Raw genomic sequence first — 27,587 nt, forward strand, 5'->3', positions numbered from 1 at the left:
TTTTCAGAGGCCCGTCAGACACACCTCCAAGACAAATTGAAGGAGAAGCATGCACGGTGGCCATCTGTAGTGTCTGCTTTTGTCCTAAATGAGGATGGCCCAGGGCTCTTAAACTCTTGACTAACTTTCAGACATGTCACTCATTTATTCATTTATTTTCTTTTCGGCTTAGTCCCTTTATTAATCTGGGGACTCCACAGCGGAATGAACCAACTCCGGCATATGTTTTACGCTGCGGATGCCCTTCCAGCTGCAACCCATCACTGGGAAACATCCATACACCCTTATTCACACACTTGCACTACAGACAATTTAGCTTACTCAATTCACACCACACATTTTTGGATGTGAACATGGGGAACATGCAAACTTCACGCAGAAATCCCAACTCGCCCAGCCTGGGCTCGAACTAGCGACCTTCTTGCTGTGAGGCGATTGTGCTACCCACTGCACCACTGTGCTGCCCATAGACATGTCACTGTTCTTGTATTTTGTAGCATTTAACATTAAACTGAGAGTTTAAAACAGGGTAAATTATAAAAATAGAGGCATACAAGCTTCTGAGATGTGACCCAACCATTTTTAAAAAGCTGTATATACAAATATATTAAATAAAAGTACTCTAAAATGTGCTGGGATGTTTAGCCCAAATTTTGAACTTCAGTTCATTTTTGGCCATTGGCCATTTGTCCATATTTACTCAAAAGTTGAAATAAAATAACTGAGAATTATTTAATTATTTGAATGTTTTAGAATGTATGCAATATTGTATATTTTTATTAGCTTTTTTGCAGTGCTAATGATCAAATTTAAAATTTTCAGCATTTATCCAAACTTTGCATTTGATATTTCTTGTTTTGAACACACTTCCTCATGGCATGATTCAAAACCCATAGAAGCAAAATAAAATGAATCCCTGTTGCTCCACATGATACATTGATGTCTTATGAAGCAAAATGATACAATATATATATATATATATATATATATATATATATATATATATATATATATATATATATATATATATATATATATATATATATATATATATTCGATGTATAATTTGGAGCTATATTAACATTGTTTTGTCAGTATGACTTTGGTTTACTCAGAAAGTGGTGTTACCCATTGACTTGTATTTTATGAATCATAAAATACAAGGGTTTCATCTAAAATGCATCTTTGATGTTTGGCTGTAGTAATAAAAAAGTAAACTACATCTTCAATAGCCTGAGTAAATGCATTCATTCATTTTCCTTCAGCTTAGTCCCTTTATTCATCAGGGGTCGCCACAGCGGAATGAACCTTAACTTATCCAGCATATGTTTTACACACCTGATGCTCTTCCAACTGCAACCCAGTACTGGGAAACCTTATGAACAACTAATTTTTATTTCTAGGTGAAAAGCACCTTTTATAATCTTAATCACACCCACCTATAATCTTGTCCCTTTTATTAGAATTGTAATGAGTTTAGCAATTGAATCAAACATGGAGACATTACTTTGATTTATTTTAGGGGTTTGAAATTCTTTCGACGTCCTGCCTAATTCTAAGCTTTTGTACCTTTCAGAAGCTCTAAAAGCTCGTGCAAACTCATGTTCCTTTAATGACAGCCCCTGTAATGTATGCTGCCAGTTATGTGTGCTGCCTTTTAAGTGAAGGAGTGACGGGCTTGTAATTTGAGAGTCTGACCGGGGGTATTATTATCTAAACCTAGCGCACAGTCTGAACGGTCCAGATGTTTAAACAGACACGAGGAAGGACAGGGCGAGCGTGTATGCGGCTCACGCATGTCGAATTCGCCAAGAACGCAGGAAAACGAAACCGCAATCTCATACTAAGGACGCTTCTGTTTGTTTGAGCTGTTTCCTGTCGGCTTCGCTCGGCATTTTACGCCCTGAACATGCGTGGGGTTGGAGAGTTTGCGTGAAGTTTGTGGAGCAGAGCTTAAGGTAGCCTATTATTGATTGTGATAAGAGAGATGGGTGCGATGGCTTCCCCTCTGTTCTTACTGATAGCCTGTCTGCTCTCAATGCGTGTCGGAGGAGCCTTTTTTGCGGGCCCCCTGTATCCAGAGATGTCCAACGGCACGTTTCATCATTATTTCGTGCCGGACGGCTACTATGAAGAAAACGATGATCCTGAGAAATGTCAGATGCTCTTCAAAATGACGGACAATCGCAAATGCACCCTGGACGAGGACCAAGACTCGGTGATCCGGGACGATTTCACTATTATCAAGCGGCACATCGAGGACGCGGCGCGGGTGCTCGAGGGCATTGGGAAGAGCATCTCCTTCGACCTGGACGGAGAGGACAGCTATGGGAAATATCTCAGGCGGGAGACGACCCAGATCAGCGAAGCGTTTTCCAACTCCGAGAAATCCCTTCTGGAGCTGGAGGTGAAGTTCAAACAGAGCCAGGAAAACGAGCTGAAAGAGGAGCACAAGATCAGCGACGACTTCCTCAATATGATCGTGCACACGCGCGACGTGCTGAAGGAGACGCTGGACATTTCGCTGGGGCTGAAGGACAAGCACGAGCTGCTGTCACTCATCATCCGCAGTCACGGGACCCGCCTGAGCCGCCTGAAGAACGACTATATGAAGGTGTAGACAACTGCCTCTAGTATGTAGCCCGAGAATCTCAATGGAAAAGCAGTCATTCCATCCAATTGGTACCTATTCTATTGTATGTTACTTGTACTTGTTTTTTAGTAAATAACTAATCCCACCATTCTACTAGCCTACAAGTTAAAGTTCTGAATAACTATACCAAACGTTTCGAAACTAAACTTTACAAGTACTGTTTGTATAAGTTCGGTACAATACACACAAGTATCTCAGTTGTTGGTATTATTAATCATCCCAGTAACTCAACAGTAAGGTCCTTCACAAAAAAATGGTTCTTAGAAAAAAAAAAAAAATTCACTCTCTTCAAGGTTCTTGATACCTTTATTTTTTGCAGAGCATGCACTGGTCTATTAAATGGAAGCATATTAGTTGACCGTTAGTTAATACCAGGAAACTGGACACTTTCAAGTTACTAGAACTACACATCAGAAGTCAATAGATGTCCCAGTTAAATGTACTGTATGAAAAACGCTTTATTGCAAACTGCAATAAATAAGCTGCAATTTATATGAGCTGAATTTAAACGAACAAATTAAGTTGAACATTACTAAATTTAATTAGTTTGTTTAAATTCATCCCATATAAATTGTCTACAACCAACCTAAAACAGAGTAAATGCAATGAATAATTTTTTTTCATTAAAAACATTTTAAAATATTATATGAACAATTAGTCATCAGTCAGATTAACAGAGTAACAAAAGTTCAATGGACTCATAAGGTTAATTTGATTCCGCTTAAAAAATTAAAAAGGCAACCAGGATTTTTTTAAAGTGATAGGAGTATAAGCAAACATAGCTATTGAATCACTTGCAATAGTAAGTAGCTGCAAATAATATTTAAATATATTATGTAAAATATATTAGTCACTATTGGATTGCTTTAAAATGAGTACTAGTAACATACAAATATACAACACATTTTTTAGGAGTATAATTTTTTTCTCTGTAGCTACTAGGATGATGCAGCTATTGTGCAATAAATGAAAGCCGGTATTCACTTAATAGCAGCAATCGTACATGATGGACAGCCATTAAATGCTTCAAACTTGGCAGTCTTACTGCCATTGAGTGCTTAGTCTTTAATGTCATTTGCAGATCATGATAATATGACTGGAATCTCAGTCTAACCAACATAGTTTTACCTCTGAGAGGAGACACACAGAGCACTGGGATTCAGTGTTGAGTTTCTCGTTATTTTCTCAGATAATGATGTAGGCTGTGTTTGTGGAAACATTTGCTCATTTGCATTGGCATTACTTGAATGTTTCAGAGAAAACTCACACCGGTTTAACAGAAGGAATATAGTTTTCATTGTACAAAATGTTAGCTGTCATATTCATATTATTATGAGAGCATGTACCTAATCGAAGTATTCAATCTGACAATCCTCCACAAGATAATGACATAAACGTATTAAAACAGGAATGATCATTAATGTTACTATATATGATAGACTTGGAGGAAGAAAAACATTTGCTTTTTTTGTACGTTATGTTTTTGTGTGCCCTATGAAATTTATATATTTTAAAATGAGCTTTTAAAATATTCAACTGTGAGTTTTTATATTTATGGAAAAGCTTAACTGCATTCGATTTATAAAACTGTTTGTGTTGCATTAAGTATTCTTGAAACCCTATGAGAGGTTATGGGAAAAGGACCATCTGGGCTGACATAACCCAGACAAACCAAGATGACTGCGGGCAGGAATATTGGACTTGAAGCAATGTGTGATGTGTAGTTCCATTCCTGAGATGTATGTTTTGTATATTCCTTTTTGTAATAAAAATCTACAAGACAGTTTGTGTGTGTATGCGAGAAAGAGAGTGCAATAAAAGGCAAACAAAGTTTTAAATAAATTTACCCATCTTGTTTCCTGTAATCCATATACAAATTGGATGGATTAAATTACATTTTTGCTTTATGTTAAAATGGTCAAACAGGACACCGGCCTCACAGTGGGAGTTTTACTCATAAACATGCAAACAAGTCAACAAGAGTTTTGAAACTTGCTGTAGAGTTTTCAATATCTGAATATAGAATCTGACACTGATGAGGGAGACCCAAAACTATAAAATAAAATAAATAAATAATACAGAATATGGCTTAATAAATAAATAAAAAAACACTAAAATAACACATCCTAGATCTGAATGAATAAAACATTCTTATTCAATACTTTGTTGTTTACAAAGTTGAATGTGCTGACAAAAAAAAAAAAAAAAAAAAAAAAAAAAAAAAAAAAAATCACAGAAAGATTATCAATGGAAATTAAATTTAATAACCCATTGTGGTCTGGATTTGAAGTCACACACAAAACTCATTCAACATTGATGTAATGTCATTAAAACAAGTCAAAACGAGGCTCAGTAGTGTGTGGCCTCCACATGCCTGTATGACCTTCCTACAATGCCTGGACATGCCGATGGTCTCTTGAGGGATCTCCTCCCAGACCTGGGCTAAAGCATCCGACAACTCCTGGACAGTCTGTGGTGCAATGTGGCGTTAGTGGGAGGAGTGAGACAGGTGGTCCCAGATGTGCTCATTAGATTCAGATCTGGGGAACGGGCAGGCTAGTCCATAGAATCAATGCCTTCTTCTTGCAAGACCTGCTGACACACTCCAGCCACATGAGGTCTAGCATTGTCTTGCATTAGGAGGAACCCAGGGCAACCCACACTGGCATATAGTCTCACAAGGGGATAATCTCACCTTGGTACCTAATGGCAGTCAGGCTACCTCTGGCGAGCTCATGGAGGGCTGTGCGGCTGTCCAAAGAAATGCCACCCCACACCATTACTGACCCACTGCCAAACCGGTTATACTGGAGGATGTTGCAGGCAGCAGAACATTCTCCACAGTGTCTTTAGACTATTTCACATGCTCAACAATGAAAGCTGAACCTGCTTTCATCTGAAAATAGCACAGGGCGTTAGTGGCGAATTTGCCAATCTTGGTGTTCTCTGGATAATGCACAAAGTTGGGTTATATATATATATATATATATATATATATATATATATATATATATAGTTGAAGTCAGAATTATTAGCCCCCCTGAATTATTGGCCCCCTGTTTATTTTTTTCCCCAATTTTTGTTTAACGGAGAAAAGATTTCTTCAACACATTTCTAAACATAATTACTGATTTATTTTATCTTTGCCATGATGACAGTAAATTATATTTGACAAAATATTTTTCAAGACACTTCAATACAGCTTAAAGTGACATTTAAAGGCTTAACTAGGTTAATTAGGTTAACTAGGCAGGTTAGGGTAATTAGGCAAGTTATTGTATAACGATGGATTGTTTTGTAGACTATCGAAAATAATATAGCTTAAAGGGGCTTATAATTTTGTCCCTAAAAATGTTTTTTTTTTTTAATTAAAAACTTTATTCTAGCCTAAATAAAACAAACAAGACTTTCTCCAGAAGAAAAAAATATTATCAGACATACTGTGAAAATTTCCTTGCTCTGTAAACATCATTTGGGAAATCAAAAGAGGGCTAATAATTCTGACTTCAACTGTATATATTATATATACATATATCTATTTTTTGTACAATATTTCACATGAATATAAATATATTATCTTCTAATTCTAAAGGTGTTCTGTAAAATGCACCATAATATTCACTTAGAAATGGATAAAAACATGCATTTTTAAACTGGGGCATACTCATTTACGCTGAGCACTGAATATATATATATATATATATATATATATATATATATATATATATATATATATATATATATATATATATATATATATATATATTACTGTATATATTTATATTATGAATTTTTTATTATATACTAGAATATTATTATATATATAAATATTCTTAACATAATAAAATACTAAAACTTTAAAGACTCTAAATTTTAATTTTGAAAGGTGTGTTGTGTATTAAACTTGAATTGCTTGGCTATGTATGCCGGATAATATGGTGTCATGGTTTTGCAATAAAAATGCCATTATAATGGATGTCAATGGGGCAAAAACTGCCACCAACATAAAGGGTAGTAAATTTGCCCAGAGCGTATTGTTGATTTTTTTTGTTTTTTTTTCATTTTTTAATTAAAAATTATTCCATTTGCTGAAACACAAGTAAAGTTGTGGCCAAATTAATCCTCAAAATCACCCCAGAGTAGATGAAAACATCCCCAACAGCACACATGGGTTAAAATTTGTTCCTAGAACGTTTTGGTATAAGTATAGGTACATTCCATTTTATTATTGTGTATGGCCATAATTTTACATGCTTTAAACAGTGTGATATCTATCTATCTATCTATCTATCTATCTATCTATCTATCTATCTGACATTGTTTCTAAGAATGTATGCATATACTTAACACTGTAATATAGCCTAAAATATTAATGCAGTTCAGTGCACACAACTGCATATTAATAGCATGCAGCACAGTAATTATAAACATGGTAGACAATCCACATGTCAGGTCCTATAATATGCAGTTACAAAAACAAGCATTGAATAGAACTGTTGGCGAGCAAAGCTGCACGTAATTGTGTCAGATCCAGTGCGCGCACACATCAGGATGATTACTTTGTGTTTGTGTGTGTGTAGCAGCGCTATAGTGCGCGTGACCCTTCACCCACTTCCAGCACAGCGAGTTCTCACACTTCTCAGCACTATATAAGGCTGATAACCGCGGCGACATTACCCACGTCTTCACGGTAAGTGAAATGGCGTTTACATTTTCCTCATATCATAAATATCAAATATGAAATCCAGTGCCTAGTAAACGGGAAGCTCGCACGTATCAGGCTGATGAATGAAAAATCGCTTAGCTTGCTTGTGTTTATTGTACGCGTCATACTTTTGACATCCTGATGGCGCGTGTAGGATTTTATGAATGAAAGACCTGCTTTAGTCAGATCCACTAATCATTTACAAAGCGGGCGAGAAAAAGAGGAAGTGCTATAAATACCCGGAAACAACAAAGACAGATGAATGTTTTACTAATAAGTCTATAAATTATATAGAAAATGTCGGAGCTGGTTTGTGTGTGTACCTGCTGTCGTAACGCTGGAGGCGGCAATTGTGCTTATTTTGGGGAGGAAAGTAATGCTGACCTTTCACCTACTTCCGTGTTCTCGGAGACGTTAGGTCACATGAACAAAGGTGATTGCATATTACATAACCAGTGCTCAAAGGTCTGTTTAGGGTACACTGAATTTGTCGTTTACAGTATTTATGTAATGATTGTCATTGCTGCCTGACAAGCTGTATTTTTTGTGATGAAACCTTTTTAGATTTTTATTTTATGTATTATGTATGTTTTTATTGTTTTATTATAATTTATTTTATTAAAGAAAAGTGATTTTTATATAAAATGTTGGAAATTTAATCTGGTTTTGCCATGAAATAGAGAAGCTAATATGGCATTAACTTCTAATCTCTCTTATTTGTGGAGTATGAGGAAACTGGTATATATTATAAGTGTAAAATTCATGAATATTTAGTATAATCAAAATGCTTTATATTATTTTTTCTATCATATAATTTTTATACATGATTAGAAAAACAAAATATTGTAAATAATTGTATAAAGCCATGAGAAACTGTGGCTGCAAATAGAATAACATAACTGTGATTGATCTGATATTTCTGGGATTTGTGGATATGTGAGATTTCTTGTATATACTTGTTCAGAGTAAACAAATGTTTACAATAGCAAATAGCCCGGATTAACATGTAAAAACTATCACATGATCATATTTTATTATAATAAAATATCATGTTTATATTTTATTACAAAATATCAACATGCCTAATTCCAGATTTGTGTAAAAAATACATTCTGACAGGTTATTAGTGTTGTTGTTGTTGTTATTATTATTATTATTATTATCATCATCATCATCATTATGAAGCTTTAATGAGTGCATGTTAATCCATTGATCTGTTTGAAGGCTTTGCTTTGTAATTAAACTTACAAGGCATCAACCAATCATGGTTTATTGCTTAGGTTATGAAATACACCATGAATGTATCCTTGAGTGTTTCTTTTGAAATAGCGCCCAAAATGTGTCCTATTTGTGCAGGTTGGATTGATGTTCAGAGTTAATAAAGTCTAAAGTAATAAAGTGCTAAAATAATCAGGGCTCACTTTATCTTGGTTACTTTGATGTAACACTGTTTGTATTAAGTGTTGTTGTCAGAGATAGGCTTCCTGAGAGTCATTCTGGATGACGTCATTGCATTAATGATTCATCAAGTGTGAGCTCAGCTTTTTTATAACATTAAGCAGCACAAATCTTTAATGCTGATAATAATAAGAAAAATCTGCTTTGCATCAAATCAGCATATTACAATGAGATCTGTAGGATTGCAGTAGGGGACTGAAGAAATCTGAAGTAAAAAAAAGATCTGACCCCAAACATACATGAAAAGTGATGTGCAATCATTCTGCCAGCAACTTGACAAATATTCATCAAAACCACTTTACAGTTGCTAACCGAAGCAGGCACACCTATACTGAGAATATGGTGACACTTTATTTTGATGCTCCATATGAGTATTAGTAGACTGTCTGCTTAATATCTGCTGAAACTGCTCCTTCAACAGACATTTAACTGACTATAAGAAACTTTGCAAGTACATGTCATCTTACACTAACCCCAACCTAAGAGTCTACTTATAATCTAATGAGAATTAGTTGGCATGTAGATGCAATGTAACTTATATTCATCAAACATACCATCAAAATAAAGTATGACAGAGAATATTTTTGACAAAGTTTTTTAAATGGTTAATTACACTATACATTTTATTCAATAAAAACATAAATTATTGTTAATAAATAAAAACAAACAACTAATAAACTACCAAATATTTTTCTAAAGGCAGAAGAGGTTTTGTATGTGCATAATAGTAGTGCTGAGCAGCTTGTTTTACATCTGTGTGCTGATTATGTAAATCATAGTTTACATAACGGTACATTCCACTGTAGTGACTGATCAGATTTGTGGAGGAAAGGTAATGTGAAGGGGTGTGGATGTTGTATGAACGCAATAACCTCACTGTGTGTTTCCTCAAACTAGCAGCAACTACTCACGGATCAGTATGTTGTCCTATCTTGCTCGCTGGGTGTCCAGAGGTGCTGTCCAGGCGCTGAAAGGGACAAGCAGTCGGCCTCAACTGGTCAAGACACCTCGTATCGGCAATCAGACACTGGCAGCGGCTCCTCTGCCCTTCGCTGGGGGCAGTCCAGGAGTGAGACAGGCCCGGGCACTGGATCAGGAGAGACTACTGCAGATCGACTGGGATGATGGGAGCTGTAGTTTGTATCCGTTCACCTGGTTGAGGGATAACTGCCAGTGTCCACTCTGTACGCTGCAATCGGCTCAAGCACGCAGCCTGCTATTCTCACATCTGGACGTGCACACCGGGATGGACCACGTACAGTTGATGGACAATAAGGTTGGTCTTGGTACGCTTTATTTTGAAGGCCCCCTATAGACATTCTGTTGACTGTATGACGTACATTTACAACGGCATGTCAACTAACTCTCATTAGGATATTAGTTTAAAATAAATTTACATGCTTATTACTTATAGGCAGTGGGATGTCTGTTGGGGATCAGCAAAACAAAGTGCAGATAGTTTGCTAATACTCTGATGATTGCTGTTTGTAATTGTCTAACAGTTCTAACAGTCTAAACTTGTTTTTCTGAATCTCACTGTAGGTATCCATAACTTGGCCTGATCAGCACAGCAGTGAGTTTGATCCTGACTGGCTGAAGAAACGCTGCTTTTCCTCTGAGGCCAGACAGGCTCTGCAGGAGGAGCTCTTCCTTAATGGTGGGTTCATTAGCATATTCTATCTGGCATCATAGCTAAGGTCTTTGTATTATTCATCTATAGTTTTCCTCTATAAATAATACACATTTTTGTAGTTCAGAATGAAGGACTGTTAATTAGGCTGTTTGGTACTGTTTGGCAACCCAGTGGTTTTTTTATTTATTTTTTGTATAAAGTTGCAATTCAGAACAGTTCAGAACTGCTGTCAGTTTGCTGTTGTAATTACAATCTTGATTAATTAACACTTAATGGGTTTTGCACTGATATAGAGTATTTCAAGCACAATACCGGCCACTTTATTAGGTACACCTGTCCAACTGCTAGTTAACGCACATTTCTAACCAGCCAATCACATGGCTGCAACTCAATGCATTTAGGCATGTAGACATGGTCAAGACGATTGGCTGCAGCTCAAACCGAGCATCAGAATGGAGAAGAAAGATGATTTAAGTGACTTTGAACGTTGCATGGTTGTTGGTGCCATACAGGCTGGTCTGAGTATTTCAGAAACTGCTGATCTACTGGGATTTCCAGTAGCTGATAGAAAGCTGATAGAAAGGCGACAGTAACTCAAATAACCACTTGTTACAACCGAGGTGTGTAGAAGAGCATCTCTGAACACACAACACAGCCAACCTTAAGGCGGATGGGCTACAGCAGCAGAAGAACACACCAGGTGCCACTTCTGTCAGCTAAGAACAGAAAACTGAGTCTACAATTCACACAGGTTCACCAAAATTAGACAATAGAAGATTGGAAAAATGTTGCCTGGTCTGATGTGTCTCGATTTCTGCTGCAACATTCAGATGGTAGGATCAGAATTTGCCATCAACAACATGAAAGCATGGATCCATCCTGCCTTGTGTCAATGGTTCAGGCTGTTGCTGGTGGTGTAATGATGTGGGGGATATTTTCTTGGCACACTTTGGGCTCATTAGTACCAATTGAGCATCGTGTCAATGCCACAGCCTACCTGAGTATTGTTGCTGACCATGTCCATCCCTTTATGACCACAGTGTACCCATCTTCTGATGACTACCTCCAACAGGATAACACGCCATGTCATAATGCGTGAATCATCTCAGACTGGTTTCTTGAACATGATAATGAGTTCACTGTACTCAAATGAGCTCCACAGTCACCAGATCTCAATCCAATAGAGCACCTTTGGGATGTGGTGGAACAGGAGATTCGCATTATGGATGTGCAGCCGACAAATCTACAGCAACTACGTGATGCTATCATGTCAATATGGATCCAAATCTCTGAGGAATATTTCCAGTACCTAGTTGAATCTATGCTACAAAGGATTAAGGCAGATCTGAAGGCAAAAGGGGGTCCAACCCCGTACTCGTAAAGTCACCTAATAAAGTGACCAGTGAGTGTATTTACATATCTAAATACTGCATCCAGCAGCAGAATGGGTGGTGCGGGAATGTTTGCTAACAGCACATTGTTTGAAGCATATTTTGATCTATTTACTCCTTCATGAAGAATTAAATAAAACTTTGACATGTCATAACCCTAAGACAGCAATTATTAGGACGGTATCAAACATGTAAGTAGACTAGTGTTTGTGCATTATTGGACTTTATCAGTGGCGCATGTGGTCTGGACAGCAGTTGCTTTTGTAGTGAGCAGGCATGTCTCCCCAGAATTGCCCCTGTGTGGAAAGACTTTTTCCATTTCCTGCCACATGGAATAGAGATTTCAGCCCATTTAAGCAGAGTGAGCTGTTGTGCTTAAACATCACTCTTGAGGGATGCCGTGGATGGAGCAGACTGAACAATGTGTCCACCAGAATAAGCATCCAGCACATATTTGCCTGACTTGAGATTTTAAGATTATATGCGTGTCATTAGGGCTTAGAGGACAAATTCTGTTCACCACAAATGTTCTTTAGTTTACACCTCGTTCTGTTGTTTTTTTTTCCTATAACATTCAGGAAATTATGCTATTGTTTTGCTTAAAGGCATCCCCTGTGCACCTTAAAACCGTAAAAGACAACCAATAAATGTCCACGCTTTAAAGCATAGACTGCACATCACAAGTGTCTGCTTCTGGCTTAGGTGTTAAATACTCAAGGCTTGCATGTGCTTAACAAAGCTCCTTAACTGGCACATAATATGACAGTTCTGCCCCCTTGCTTTAAGACCTTCCATATAAACTCTTCAAGCTGTCCAAAGGAGGCTTGTAAAACCCTCACCTTGCAGTAATACGTCCGTTATGGCCAGTAATCTGCCATTACCCATTTCCTGACAGATTAGTACCAGTTGTAGTCAACTCATGCCCTCCATGTTTTTTTCCCCACTAGTCACTTTTCTTTTTTGAAAGTAATCAGAACTACTTTTTCATTGATGAACTTGCCCAAATATGTGTGAAATATGTTTTTATTTAATATGATATATAATTATTATTAAGCCTTTTGACTATGGTATTTTTTCCCTAGCCTATAACAAATGAGTATACTGTTTAACAGTATACAATCAAATACTATATACCATGACTGTTCACTCATATTACTATTAATAGGAGAAACCACAATGTGAAGTATGGCAGAATAACCACTGTCTCCTAAATGAGGGCCAGTTGCAAATTGGTAAAGTCATTGTTAAGTCATTCTTCAGTTGCTGCTAAAAGCTTTGGTTTCCATATAAAACTCAGACTCACACTTAGCATTGCCTTGACCAACCTGAAACGTACTTTAAATGCCGTGTGTAGGTAGTAAAATTTACAAGGCAGTTCTTGTCAAATTTTATAGCTGAATTATTTTTTTGGTTTATATTTTACCATTCCCCTATTCAAATAGATGGGACTTGATCTTGTACACCCGAAACAGTTGCACAATGCAAATATGGCTGCCAAGTAAACTGACTTTTCTAAAACGAATAACTTTAGGATTTTTTTGACCCAGTGAACTGATTCACTCAAAGGGTTTTTTTTTTCTAGTGCTGATGTCCGGTTTACAAGAGGGCACAAGTATAGTTACAGTGTGTCCTGGTTCAGCTGACATCATGCATGCCATGACATCATGATCCTTCACAGCACCAAGACCACATTGTTCCAGTCTAAAATAAAAAAAAAGAGCAAAACAGTCACATTGCTGCGCCCGACAAAAAACAGTTCAACATTCCCACACAGAAAAAGACCACACTGGCACAGGCCAGTGATTACGTTTACTTAAACGACAGTTGAAATAGTACATTTAGAGTCTTATTTTTCCAAATGGTTTATGAAAAACTAATGGCTAGACTCAAAAGCGGTGTCTTAGTTAATTTACTTGAGAAGCATATGGGAATTGCACTGAACATAGGACGCAGAGCACATCCAAATTAAGTTATTCAAAAAAATCAAATAAATCTATTTTCCATTTGAAAATGATCTCCGTGGTTGTGAGCTTCTGTCTGTCCTGTTCTTGGTGAACTCTGCTCTGTGCTGAGCTCTCAGTGGGGACTCAGTTTGAGAAGACTCAGACAGGCTGCCAGCTACAGCAGCCACAGCTTCACATTACCATAGCTGGAAAACTCACACAGGCAATGCTGAAGGAAACTGTTCAAGCACACATAAGCTGACACCTTTCTTTTCCTGCGTGCCTTTATGCGCATAAATGCATGTTTCCGTCTGTTTTAGAGACTAAAAAGGTCATTGAAAAATAACGTAAATTTTTATTAAAGTGTCTCAGAGGCCCCAGTTGGACAGAATGATAATATGATATTAATCTCTGGCTCTCAAGTCAATGTCAGCCGTGCCAGGAAAACCTAGTATGTCAGCGGGACTGAGAATATTGAGCATTACATGCTTATAAGAGCGAACAACATTACTGACCTGGACCGACTGAGCAACTTCACCCTGGGCCCAGTGCCCAGCTCTCCCTCTCTCTTTTGCTTTCTTTTTCTTGATTAAACTCATTCCAGAAGCTCACAGTAATATTATGGGTGTTTTCTCAGCCTTGTGTGTCAATCTTTTTAGTTTTATCAGTGTTCATCATGACTGGTTTATTTTAAAACTACTCGTTTTATTACAGCAGTATCAACACAATAACATACATATACATTTCTTGGTAATAAAGTAACTTTATTAAAATTAATAAAATTACTTGGCATCTTGAGCCTACATTATTCAATAACAGCATTTTTAGGCTAAAGTGTAAAAAAATCAGTTTAATGGTTCACCTGGGTTTTCTGTTTATTGACGCTTTTCATTGGTATTAAAGGAATGTGATCTCTATGCTCAGACAACTTTTGATGTTGAAAAGTTCAACAAAGTGACATTTTTATTAGACTGGAACAATATATTGTCTAGATCAGGGGTGCCCAAACTTTTTCTTATGAAGGACCAAAATCCAAGCTTGATTGATAGCTGTGGGCCGAAAGTAAATATAGCAAACTGTATTGCATTAAAGTTGCCATGGGTAATTTCCTAATTAATTTCATATTATTTATTTATAAATAAAAAAAAGTCTTTAACTACATTTACTAGTGCATTCTAATTTTTTGAAAATGTATATTATTTTACAAATGTATTAAAATAAAAACATTTTTCTTTAAAAATGCAAACAATGGAGTTTAGTACTGAATATACTAGTCATGCTGAACCTGCCTTTGCCTTGATTTGTACTCTGTTGTCTTCTGCTTTTTAAAAAATATCTGATTCATTAACAACATTTAATAGAGTTTTCCAGCACTGGCTTGCAGCTGGAAGGGTATCCACTGTGTAAAACATATGCTGGATAAGTTGGCGGTTCATTCCGCTGTGGCGATCCTAAAAAATAAAGGGACTAAGCCGAAGGAAAATTAATAAATGAATGAAAACAAAAATGCGAATCTCTGTTAAAGGCATTCCCCAACCCATCCCAATCATTTTCCCTCTGGCGGGCCAAATTAAAGGATTCAACGGGCCAACTTTGGCCTGCGGGCCCTAGTTTGGGCATCTCTGGTCTAGATTGTCATGTAAATTGTGGCACAAACAGATAATGATATACCAGTACTTTCCTGTATAGAATAAAATTTTGTTTCAAACTGCTAGAAATGTAACAAAAGAAATTCTGCTAAACTGAAAGGAAAATTTTCAACACCAAAAGTTGACCGAGGTCTCATAATGCTTAAATTGGTCTTACTGTACATTTACATAATCTGTGGGAAAGTTCCTTTCTTTCAGAGCTATATTGGTCTTTGGAGTGTCTGCTTGTGACAATTTATCCAGTGGAACAGTTTTCTAAATTGAGAGAAGCTGAAAAGGAGGTGTTGGGTTGAAAAATACCTCTACTGCATGGAAGTCCAAACAGTGAATTACACACATGAGTGCAGAACTCTTGCTCACACGTGCGCACTTCTCTAGAGTAAACGTCTGTGGAAGTAGACTGAAGAACCAGAGTTTTCCAGCAGTTCCCCTTCACAGTCAAACATGCAGGCCCTCACACAGTGTTCTGACCAATGTGTTCTGGCCACATCCCTGACACACACCCACACACACGATTCTTCATTATGCAAAAACAGACACTGGAGCTGGTTTTACAGTAGGCTAAAGTAAGTGTGAAGTGTGAAGAATCATGCGTTTATTTGCATTGTAAATCAGTGCACTTGCATAGTGAGTAACAGAGATAGAGAAGATAAAGAGAAAAACATGTTTAACTTGGAAAAGATTTTAGCTTCTGTTTAAGTAATGCTGACATCATTCCCACATAATTATGCAGAGTAGAGCCACTGTTGATTCTGCTTTGTAATTTACCACTGGAGCTTAGTTTCTTAGTTGTGTCATTGCTTTATATTAACTGTATGTATATGTATATCTGTGTTTCAGAGCGTGATTATTGGGACTCTGGTCTTCAAATCCCCACAGCAGATTTTGAGGAGATTCTACATGACGACAAGGCTGCGTTGGCCTGGTTAGAAGCTCTGAGACGCATTGGCATAGTCTACCTGAGGGGGGCACCAGCGGAACAGGGCCAGTTGGCCAAACTCAGCCAGAGAATTGGCTACCTGCGCCTCACCTTTTACGGGTATGAGCTGAAAGTATGACTCTGCTCTAGCATTGGCTTTGAAATGTCTGTTTTGTTAGTAAATGACAGATGTATTATAATATATATATATATATATATATATATATATATATATATATATATATATATATATATATATATATATATATATATATATTAGTCATTTTGATACTGCAGAACAATGGAGGGTCGCCCAAACTCGGGCCTGGAGGGCCTGTGTAATGCAGAGTTTAGCTCCAACCCCAATTAAACACACTTGAACCAGCTAATAAAGGTCTTACTAGGGTTGTATCCAAAATTGCCCCTATACCATCATTCAATTTTCCTTAAAATTGTACACTTGAAGGAGTGAATGAAAATGAGTGAGTGAATTGGAGCAGTGGTCCCCAACCTTTTTATCACCAGTCAACACTTGAGAATTTTTCTGTGGCCGGGTGGGGGTGGGTTGGACAGTGTATGTAGATTGCTAGGTGACCATTAATGTGCTTTCTCGGAGGATGACAAGCTGATAAAACATTGCTGTAACTCTGATACAAGTTTTATTTTTGGAAAAAAATTAAAAAGCACTGCAGTGTTTGGGTGTTCTATGTTTATCTGAGATCATGAGTCTACCAAAATGTGTATATTCCATACAAAGCATGAAGCTGTCCGGTCAGTTCTTGTCACATGACTCACGGTGCAATTGCAGCAGTCTGAATAGTTGAGACGTTTTCAACTAGGTGCACCTGAGATATGCGTGAGATATACGTGCAAGCCTCTATTGGAAATAACGAACTTGCACTCGGAATAGATGCGATATGTGAACAAGGCCACCGTCATTTGCACCGTCATTCTCCAGCAGTTGATCTTCTTCTTGCACAGACATGCTGGATTCACCTGATTTGTTGACAAATGGGTTGCGGATCCATTCCTTGGCAGTTCGGGAGTCCTTCACTGGGCCTTTCCCATTTCGCAAAGAAACTTTCCAAATACGTCTGTTTCTTACTCATTTTGCTAAAAGATAAAAGATTTTTTCAAAATAAAAGACTGTTCATACTTAGATAGTAAATAAAATGGAAATAATTAATGATTTCTTTGGCAGCCCAGTACCAATTGATCCACGGACCGATAGTTAATTTGGCACATGAACTCTCACAGTGCGTTGTGTTGCAATGCACTGTGGGATCTATCGAGTCCACTTCAGAACATACACTATAATTTCAGTCACATTCTACAAAGGGCTGCTCCCTCAAATATTGTGCCCTTTAAATGTGGGGTATAGGGGTGATTTGGTAGGTGTGTTGAAGCACGTTGGAGCTAAACTCTGCAGGTTTGGGCACCCCTGGTAAAATAGGAGTCGCAATACTCCTTGAACTTAAAACAGCTTGAAAATCTTTCTGGTGGTTTTCTGACAAGCTGGTGCAAAATGGATGCAATAATGTTTAGTGTGTCAATAATACTATATGAGAAATAATTATGCATTTTAAAGTCATAGTGCTAATGCAAAGTGTGCTCGCTCTTTGTACTATGTTTCTCAAAAACACAATTTCACAACATTTTAAACATCTGTGACTCTGTTTACAACAGAGACTGGGCAAAAATGGCATACTGTATATGCCAGAACTGCCACTCTCACTCCAAGATCTATATTACAAAGCAAGACAAATAACCTGCTGCAGAGGGCACAAACCCATCAGTCATGGAAAGTGTAATATGGTGTGATGAGTAATGTGGTTAGATCTTCCACCCTAATGCTTTACATCTGGACAGGTTTGTAACTGAAGGAAAACAGTCCCTCAACCCACAGTAGTCTGGGAAGGAGACACTATGAGAGATCTGTAGTGGTTCAGGCAGCTGTTTCATTAGGCCTGAAGAGTCTCTGCGATAGCCCAAGAACATAAGGCCAGGTGCACCTTATGATGTCACACATCTCTTCTTAAGATAAAATTTTTCAAAATGTGTTGCCTTATGTAGTATTAGGTTGTATTATGGTATTTGAGTTATATTGTCCAACCTTGAGAAGAATAATGGTTGACATTTTAAACTTTATCTCAAGCCTTAAAGTCATATTTCTGTTTCTCCTACACTTTTTGGCTACGGAGGGAAAGAATAAAGTGTGTTAAATTGATAATGCAGCCGCAGTGCCAGTCTATAGAACATTTCCGTTTGTAAAAGATTATCACTGATATCACGGTATGAGTCATCTGTCTTCACCATCGTTTGACGAAAGCATTTTGTGCTGCAACTGTTAGCCAAAAACAATGTTCCGTTTTCAGAAAACATCCTAAATGAATGAGAGATGATGTGAAAGAGCTTTACTGTACACTCCATTAAGCTTGTTCTACTGCTCTAGACTCACTGGAAAATGATCAGTGAGTCAAAGTCATTGTGTTAATCAAAAACCATTGACCGTCTGCTTTATTGTACGTGCCAAACACCAAAACCTTTCAAAAGAACACGCAAAGAACATTTTTAATAGGCAGGATGAGTAAATGGAAAGCTTTCACAGCCTAGGACAGACAGATAGAGGGACTGGAGGGAAGAGACAGACACACCGTGAGCTTCTGGCTATAATCACAAAGCCATGCACGTCAAGCTCGCTCTCAGCTGACACCTGCTAAGTGACAGGCTAAGTGATTTAAAATCCTACTAACCCCCGGAGCTCGGTCAAACTGGCCAAAACACAGCTTCACCTGACTCGGTCTGGAACAAAAAGCATTGCATCTGCCAAATCAAGACTTTTATTGGCTAGGGATCCTCTGGTTGAAGGCGGAGGCCATGGTGTGCCTGACAAGGAGGATTCTGGTTTCTAATATGGCCTGAACGGTCTTATTGAGGCCACTAATCTGCCTCATTTCCACTTTTTCCTTCCTTTGTTCTCACTTTAATACCTGGAGAAAATTGTTATTTTATAGAAGTCTAACATTCCTGAAAGTTGTGCTGCCAAACTTGCATTATTTTTTGTTATAGAGCCAACGGTGTTTCATTAGGAACTGAATTTTTTGTAGACTATAAATGGGCTATTTCTGGACAAATACATCCTATAATTATTAATTTATCCAGCATATGTTTTACACAGCGGATGCTCTTCCAGCTGCAACTTAGTTCTGGGAAACATCCATACACACTCATTCACACACATACACAACAGCCAATTTAGTTTATTCAATTCTATAGCACGTCTTTGGACTGTGGAGGAAACCAGTGCACCTAGAGGAAACCCACACAAACAGGGAGAACATGCTAACTCCACATAGAAAGCCAACTGACATAGCTGGGGCTCGAACCAGCAACCTTCTTGCTGTGAGGTGAAAGTGCTACACACTGCACCACCGTGTCGCCCATCCCATAATTAATTTTATGACATTTAATGTTTGTTTATTTGTTTAATTTTTTAAAGTACTAAAAAAATCTCATTATTTGATCTAAAATTGGGAAAATACTTCAACTATATTTGTCAATTAAAAAAAAAAATCATTTTACCCCCTTTTGGTTCTGAAACCATTCTATATTTTAATAAAAAGTCAGAAATTCTAATTGTAATCATTATATTTATTTAACTTATTTATAGGCCTATTTATTTAGTTTTGCAGATAGCAGGTTCGTCAAGCATTTACAACCAAATACAAAAACTAAAAATCACCATTAACTTCTCTCTGTGTGTTGCCATAACAAAAATGTCTGCTTTGTTCATTGCAGTGAATCCTTAGTCTTTAAATTTACTCGCAAGACTGTACTAAATCAAGTAAGCATTTTACAGCTGTGGTTTCCTACAATAAATACATGGAGAGATGCAGTAAAACTTTACAAGCCCATAGTAACCTGTTTTGACCCATCGTCCCCTTGCTTTTACAGACACACGTGGCAAGTGCAGGACAAGCCCATGGCTAACAATGTTGCCTACACTTCTGGAGAACTGAGTCTGCACACAGATTACCCTGCTCTCCATCATCCACCTGGGGTCAGTTTACACACACACATCCCATACTGTGCTGCATTAGTCATTAACCGAATATGCTTTTTTTTTTTTTTTTTGCTTTAGAAGGGACTTTCCTTCATTATGCATGCAGCGTACACACATATATACATGCAGTATTCAGCACAAATATTTGCACCATTGGAAAAAATGAGTAAAGAAGGCTGTGAAAAAATATTAATGAAGAAATCGCTCACATTTGAGAATTATTATTGGTAATCACCTGAATTCATATGAGCTAAATATTTTGGATGTGTATTTCCAAATTATTATTATTATTAACATATTTTAGTACATCTGGATGACTAGGAACAGGAAATTGTTTAACCATGACCTCCTGCTTAACAGGGGTGTAAATATGTGTAAACAGTAGTAACACAGAGGCCAAACTCAACCAAAGTAAGTGTGATGTGTGAGCTGTGATTTGTGGCAAAAAATAACAATCGGCCATAAAATTCATACAATTTTTTTTTTTTTTAAGAAAATGGCAAAAACACTGAAAACAACCATTTCCAACATCAGGGCAATAATGAAAAAAGAAATTTCAGTCAACTTGATGCATTTTAATTCAAGAGGATGCGTGTCTGTATTTACCAAGGCACTGTTAGGAATTTAGGAAGTTATTTAGGTCTTGGGGCAGAAAGTCTCCAAAACTACAATACAACATCACCAAAAATGGTTTATAACTGTTAATAAGTTGAACAAAAGATCAGAAGTTTGAGCAATAAAGACATTTTCCCCTTATAGCCTTCGCTGCTAATATTTACAAAGGGTGCCAACATTAGTGGAAGGCTCTGTATATAAAAACATTGGTTATGTAATGTCTGAGAGGACCGCTTAAGTTAACATTTGATTGTGTGTGTGTAGGTGCAGTTCCTACATTGTGTCCGTCAGGCTGATGAGGGTGGTGAGAGTGAGGTGGTTGATGGGTTTCACATGGCAGAGCAGCTCCGCAGGGTAGATCCAGAGGCGTTTAACATCCTCTCCTCTCTCAGGGTGGACTTCACAGACAGCGGTGCTGACTACTGTGACTTCAGTGTCCAGTCCAAAAACCACATTATAGAGTAAGACCGACTGTGGCTCCTATACACACACACACACATTTTTTTTTATCATGATACTGTGGATTAGCATTGTCCCAAGTCATCTTCATGAAAAGGTTAATGCAAATTATGTACTAAAGAGCGCCATCTTATGGTTTGTTGTGGAAATGAAACATAAGTGGGGAATTTCTGTAAATTAAAGTATAATATAGTTTATAAATGAGAATGCAGGTGTCTTCCCATGTAATTATAAACGACAAAAAGACGGAGTAAGGTTATGGATAGAAAGATAGGCATTATGTACATCCAAACAAAGTCGGTGGTTATTGTAGTTTAAACCAGATAGGCTGGTATTTCTTTATTTTGCTTTAAAGCCTAACCGTTTGTTGGCTATACCATGACAAACAAGTGAATAATTGGCAACAAAATATTTTCATATGTCGAAACTTTCTCACCTCACTCGAAGAAAGCCGTTACTAGCAAGCGGCAAGTTTAAAACTAGACGCAACAAACACAGCACAAAGGTTAAAGATTCTTTAACGACATGTTTTTTTTAAAGCTTAACTTACATTTTGTTGTCTTCCAGTCAATCGAAGTGAACTAAACAATTAAATGCCGCTCTTGCAACGAGATTAAGTTACAATAATTATCGTTAACAACAAAACGCAAGATGGCGAGTGGCCAATCACAGTCAGGTATTCCAGAGAGTGGCCAATCACAGTCAGGTATTCCAGAGAGTTGATACTTTTCTTTGTAACACTTTAAAATCTATACGGACAATTCTGTATTTTCTTTTTTTGGAGTATCGAAAACAGAAAGCACAAGTAGCAGTAGTATGTGCTTATTTACTAGTTTTTAGATCAGACAGTATGGAGATAATGCGAAATAAATATTTAATAGATTATATTAAAATTGTTGATTTTAAAAATATCTTTATTTAATAAAAATATATCCAAAGATAATTTTATAATTTACTTGGCCTCATTTTGTTCAAGCTTAAGTAAAATTTCTTCTTTATTAAGTATATTTCAAGTTACATTTATTTACTAAATGATTGTTAGTTATGTTTGAACTTTATTACTATAAATCTCTAAGTATTTAAAAATTCCTTTAAGGTAAGTTTGCCTGTTTCAGTGTACTACTAGTAGTATAGGCTACATTTAAGCGCACTACTGTATTTACGCGCACTACTGTATTTCAATAGTATTCTTAATTGGTCCACTTTATAAGTACACTTTAAGTGTAATAATAGTAAACTGAGGTACATAGTGTGTATTCACTGTACTTTAATTTGTACTGCAATCAAACTACAAATCAACTTGTAGGTACATTGACAACTACTGCACACTAGTAAACAATCAGTGTACTAGTAATATACTTTTAAATGTTTTTCTGGTAACATTTTACCATGATATGGGGCTAATTTTGGCTCACATTTAAGTTTATTAAATTGTACTTGGATTAGAAGTCAAACACATCAGAGAAGAAGAGACTATCACATCTGGTATTTTCATGCTAAGTTAAAGTTCAATGTTGTGTGTAATATGCAGTGTGGACTCATCCGGTCGGGTTGTGAGGATCAACTATAATAACGCCACTCGAGACTCAGTGCTGGATCTGCCTCTGCATCAGGTTCAGCCCTTCTACTCATCTCTGAAGGCCTTCGTGAAGCTGCTTAACAGGCCGGAGAATGTCTTCACTTACAGAATGGAGCCAGGTCACACTCTTTACATCCTTTGTTATGTATCTTGCATTTGTAGTACGATTGACAATCATAATGGCACAATTGTTTTTCTGCACTTGAAAGCATAACGAATTTGGGTCTGTGCTTTGAAAACAAATTTACCTTTTAGTGCTAGAAACTGCAGGGGAAAACAATGGTTTACATTTTTCATGCTGCACATAAAAAAGTGATGTATTTTTTCAGTCTAACAGAAAACCTCCAACATTTCATAAGAAAACCTCCAATATTTCAGTTTATCATTTGGTGTCTGCAGATTTCCGTTGCGATGCACAGTTGAAGTCAGAATTATTAGCCCCCCTTTGAATTTTTTTCTTTTTTAAATATTTCCCAAACGATGTTTAACAGAGCAAGGAAATTTTTACAGTATGTCTGATAATATTTTTTTTCTTCCGGAGAAAGTCTTATTTGTTTTATTTCAGCTAGAATAAAAGCAGTTTTTAATTTTTTAAAAACCATTTTAAGGTCAAAATTATTAGCTCCTTTAAGCTATATTTTTTCTTAATAGTCTACAGAACAAACCATCATTATACAATAACTTGCCTAATTACCCCAACCTGCCTAGTTAACCTAGTAAAGCCTTTAAATGTCACTTTAAGCTGTATAGAAGTGTCTTGAAAAATATAGTCAAACATTGTTTACTGTCATCATGGCAAAGAGAAAATAAATCAGTTATTAGAAATGAGTTATTAAAACTATTATTTTAGAAATGTGTTAAAAACATCTCTCTGTTAAACAGAACTTGGGGACAAAAATAAACACCGGGGCTAATAATTCAGGGGGGCTAATAATTCTGACTTCAACTGGACATTTATATCTACATGTCAGCAACACTTACTTACTTTATTTATGAAGCACAATATAACAGCAGTTGTTGACTATTGTGCTGTACACAAAATTACATAAAATTATCAGATAAGATCAAAGGAATAAAACCACATACAATACATAAAACATAATCAAGAAAACAGCAATCTCAGATAACTTCGATAAGCCTTTTCTAACAGGTTGAACATGGATTCTGTAGAGGTTTCTAATAGAAAGAGGTAAATCATTCCGTAATTTGGGAGCCCACAATGGAAAAAGCCCAGTCTCCCTATTTCTTTAACTTTAATCAGGGAGCTTTTAACAATTACTGACTTGATGACCTTAAACATCTAGCAGATATGTTGACACTTGTACACCAAACTTCACGCTTTTATTCATATCTAGTCTGAAGGTTTTCAGAGAGAAATTTGTGCCTGATTATATGCAAGTTCATTTATTCAACAAAAAAATTGTGATCATTTATTTTTTCTGTCTATTTGCATTATTTCCTAAACTATATAGTGATAAAAGGAGATTCTCAAAATCCCCTTTGTGACAATCTTACAGTCTTAATAAGTCAAAATAGAAATTAAACAAGTTTCGAACCTGATTTTATCAAATGTTCAGTTTTTTTTTTGTGCTAGAAATGTGCAGATTCCTTCTGTCAGAATTTTTGTCTTGTTTCTAATAGAAATATCTAAAGATCCTTAAATTAAGAAGCATTTATAACAAATAGTCTTGTTTCCAGAAATGTCAAAATAAGTGAGTTATTCTTTAAAACAAGATGAATAATCCTATTTCAAAGTGAAAACAGGATTACGTTGCTTTTTTTAAAGAAAAAACACTTTTATCAAAACTTTATGTAAGAAAAGCATATTTTTTACAGTGCATTTAATGAGAAACAAAACTTTTTTTTATCGTGACTTATTTTACCTTATGTACCTGCAGTGTCTTGCCTTAAAATCCTCTCAAATGCCTAAATAGTTCTCTTTAAAAAAATAGCTGTTATTAAATTCCCATTGCTGTTATTCTAAAACAAATATAAGATCTCATCCTTTCTTTTTGATGCATTTACATAGTGGAGATGCTGATTGTTGACTATGTCTGATCTGCTATATGCAGGTGATGTGGTGACCTTCGATAACTGGCGTCTGCTGCACGGCCGAAAGAGCTACCAGTCTCGAGGGCAGAACTTAAGACATCTAGAAGGAGCGTATCTGGACTGGGATGAGGTCATGTCCCGTCTCAGGATCCTCCGGAAGATGGTCCGCGGAGACAGCTAGACTTTTCTCCTCCTCATTCTCCACACTACAATCACAGATGATGTTTGACGCGTCCTCTGCTTTTTATTTAACGTCACAGTAACTTTAAATACAGCATAGTAGAAACCGCTTTAGATCTTCTGGCAAGTAGATACTCATTCTTCATTAGGTAATGTCTAATATTATTGCAGTCATTTTCTGAGGACCTGCAAGTCTTCAGTACTTATAAGCACTTATTTAGAGGGCGCAGACATTTGCTTTGCCTTATTACTATTTTTTTATATAAGGGACAGTTTGCCAGCAGAATTTGGTTAGTCTTAATATAAAATATAATACAACTATCACATTTTGTCTGGAACTAAATGTTTTGCTTATGTGTGCACAATTGCCCAAAATACGCTATGAGTTAGAACTACTACAATGAGTTTACTTTGAACCACTGATGTAGTTCATTATGTAAAGTTTGAGATGTTCATTTTTACGGTCAGTATTTTTCCCATTTTTAAGACTATTATGCCATTACGATTAATAATGTAGAACAGGGATGCCCAAACTCGGTCTGGGAGGGCCGGTGTGCTGCAGATTGTAACTCCAACTTGCCTCAACAAACCTGCACGGATGTTTCAAGAAAGCCTAGTAAGAGCTTGATTAGCTAGCACAGGTGTGTCTGATTAGAGTTTGACCTAAACTTTGCAGGAGACCAGCCTTCCAGGACAGAGTTTTGGCACCCCTGATGTAGAAAGTACTTCTGTTTTGATATGGAGACTGAATTGTTCATTTAATTACTGTATCAGTACTTGTATACTGATTTAGCTCTTGATACCTGAAACGCCTCAAAAAGAATTTTTTTTGATGAGAGAAATTCTAAAGAAAGGCCAATGTGTACTAATGCACCAACAATGCAAATGTAGCTCATGTGATGATAAATTATAGATTTCTATTTTGTAAATATATTTTACAAGCTCAGGATTATGACCTCCTCCATTGGGCTTCTGGTGGGCCTCCTTGTTAACATACAGCACTTCATTGTGAAGTCTTGATGGAGAGTTTATATATATATATATAAAATATGTTGGAACCGAAGTGTTACTTATGATGGTTTGGCAAGACTCTGACAGAGATCTCTCTTTCCCAAACTGACAATAAAAGACATTTCTAATGTATCAAGACCACATATTTCTTTATCATTCATGGATTTAATCAAACCTATAATATTAGGCATCCATTTTTGATGTTGCTAATGTTTTTTTAGGCAACAAAAAAAAAAAATTAAAAACAAAGTCAACATTAGGATTATTCTTATTTAAAATAATACTAGCAGGATTATGAGAAATAAAGGTCAGTAATGACGATTTAGTTTAGACAGCAGATAATCCATTCACAGCTTTACTAAACGTCTTTCAGATGAGACGTTAAACCGAGGTCCTGACTCTCTGTGGTCATTAAAAATTCCAGGATGTCCTTCGGAAAAGAATAGGCGTCCTGGACAAATTTGCATCATGGCCTCTCAACCATCTCCATATCATAATTGGCTTCATCTTCTGTCTCCTCTCCACCAATCAGCTGGTGTGTGGTGTGCGGTCTGGCACAATATGGCTGCCGTCACATCATCCAAGTGGATGCTGCACACTGGTGGTGGATGAGGAGATTCTCCCCAAAAAGTGCTTTGAGTGTCCAGAGTAGCGCTGTATAAATGTAAGGAATCATTATCATGATTTTGTAGGTTTAGGTAAATTATAATATGTTGTTTCTGCAAAAACATCATCTTTATAAATGTTTTAATTCAAATGAATAATTATGACAATATCAACAGTGATTGGGTATAGAACATTTTCAGATTCTGCCCAATGATTTGATACATATATAGAAAGAGCATGTAAAGGCAAGTGAGCAACAGAAATCTCTCAGTAGTTCTTCATCAACCCTGCCTCTTCTCAGTGTAAATGAATATTAGCTGCTTTAGTCCCAACACCTACATAGCCAGATGATGACGATAAAACCAGGGTGGACATTTCAGCAAGACAACAACCCCAAACACAGACAAGGAAACTCTCAGCTGCTTTCAGAAAAGAAAATAAAACTGCTAGATTTGCCCAGACCTGAGCTGAATCCAGTAGAACACAAGTGTCAAATCCAGTTCCTGGAGGGCCGCAGCTCTGCACAGTTTAGTTCCAACCTTGCTTCAACACGGTCAAGCTGCGGTCACACTGGACATTTCTCCCCATAGACTTCCATTCATATGCACACGAATGTGTCAGACCCAAAAAAGCAAGCTTGTACATGAAGTTTTCGCAGTTCGCTGCATTGT

The 27,587-nt window shown here is 36.8% G+C and overlaps 2 protein-coding genes across 3 annotated transcripts; both read left to right on the plus strand.

The window, feature by feature from the left end:
• Nucleotides 1-1,713: 1,713 nt before the first annotated feature.
• fibinb (fin bud initiation factor b) lies at nt 1,714-4,499 on the plus strand. Its single transcript, XM_056461694.1, has one exon. It carries the CDS (start codon nt 1,988-1,990, stop codon nt 2,618-2,620), a length of 633 nt encoding a protein of 210 aa, XP_056317669.1. The 5' UTR covers nt 1,714-1,987; the 3' UTR covers nt 2,621-4,499.
• Nucleotides 4,500-7,234: 2,735 nt separating this feature from the next.
• Nucleotides 7,235-26,442, plus strand: bbox1 (butyrobetaine (gamma), 2-oxoglutarate dioxygenase (gamma-butyrobetaine hydroxylase) 1). 2 transcript variants are annotated; one of them, XM_056461696.1, is made up of 8 exons: nt 7,235-7,343; nt 9,717-10,092; nt 10,359-10,473; nt 16,273-16,471; nt 20,306-20,411; nt 21,294-21,490; nt 23,020-23,186; nt 25,140-26,442. In XM_056461696.1, the coding sequence occupies exons 2-8, from the start codon at nt 9,736-9,738 to the stop codon at nt 25,298-25,300; spliced, it is 1,302 nt and encodes a 433-aa protein (XP_056317671.1). In that variant the 5' UTR covers nt 7,235-7,343; nt 9,717-9,735; the 3' UTR covers nt 25,301-26,442. The 2 variants fall into 2 exon arrangements, with proteins under 2 accessions (XP_056317671.1, XP_056317670.1); XM_056461695.1 differs by having other exon boundaries at nt 7,236-7,343; nt 9,714-10,092.
• Nucleotides 26,443-27,587: the final 1,145 nt, after the last annotated feature.

The sequence above is a fragment of the Danio aesculapii genome, chromosome 7, assembly GCF_903798145.1.
Source record: "Danio aesculapii chromosome 7, fDanAes4.1, whole genome shotgun sequence".
NCBI classification, from domain to species: Eukaryota; Metazoa; Chordata; class Actinopteri; order Cypriniformes; family Danionidae; genus Danio; species Danio aesculapii.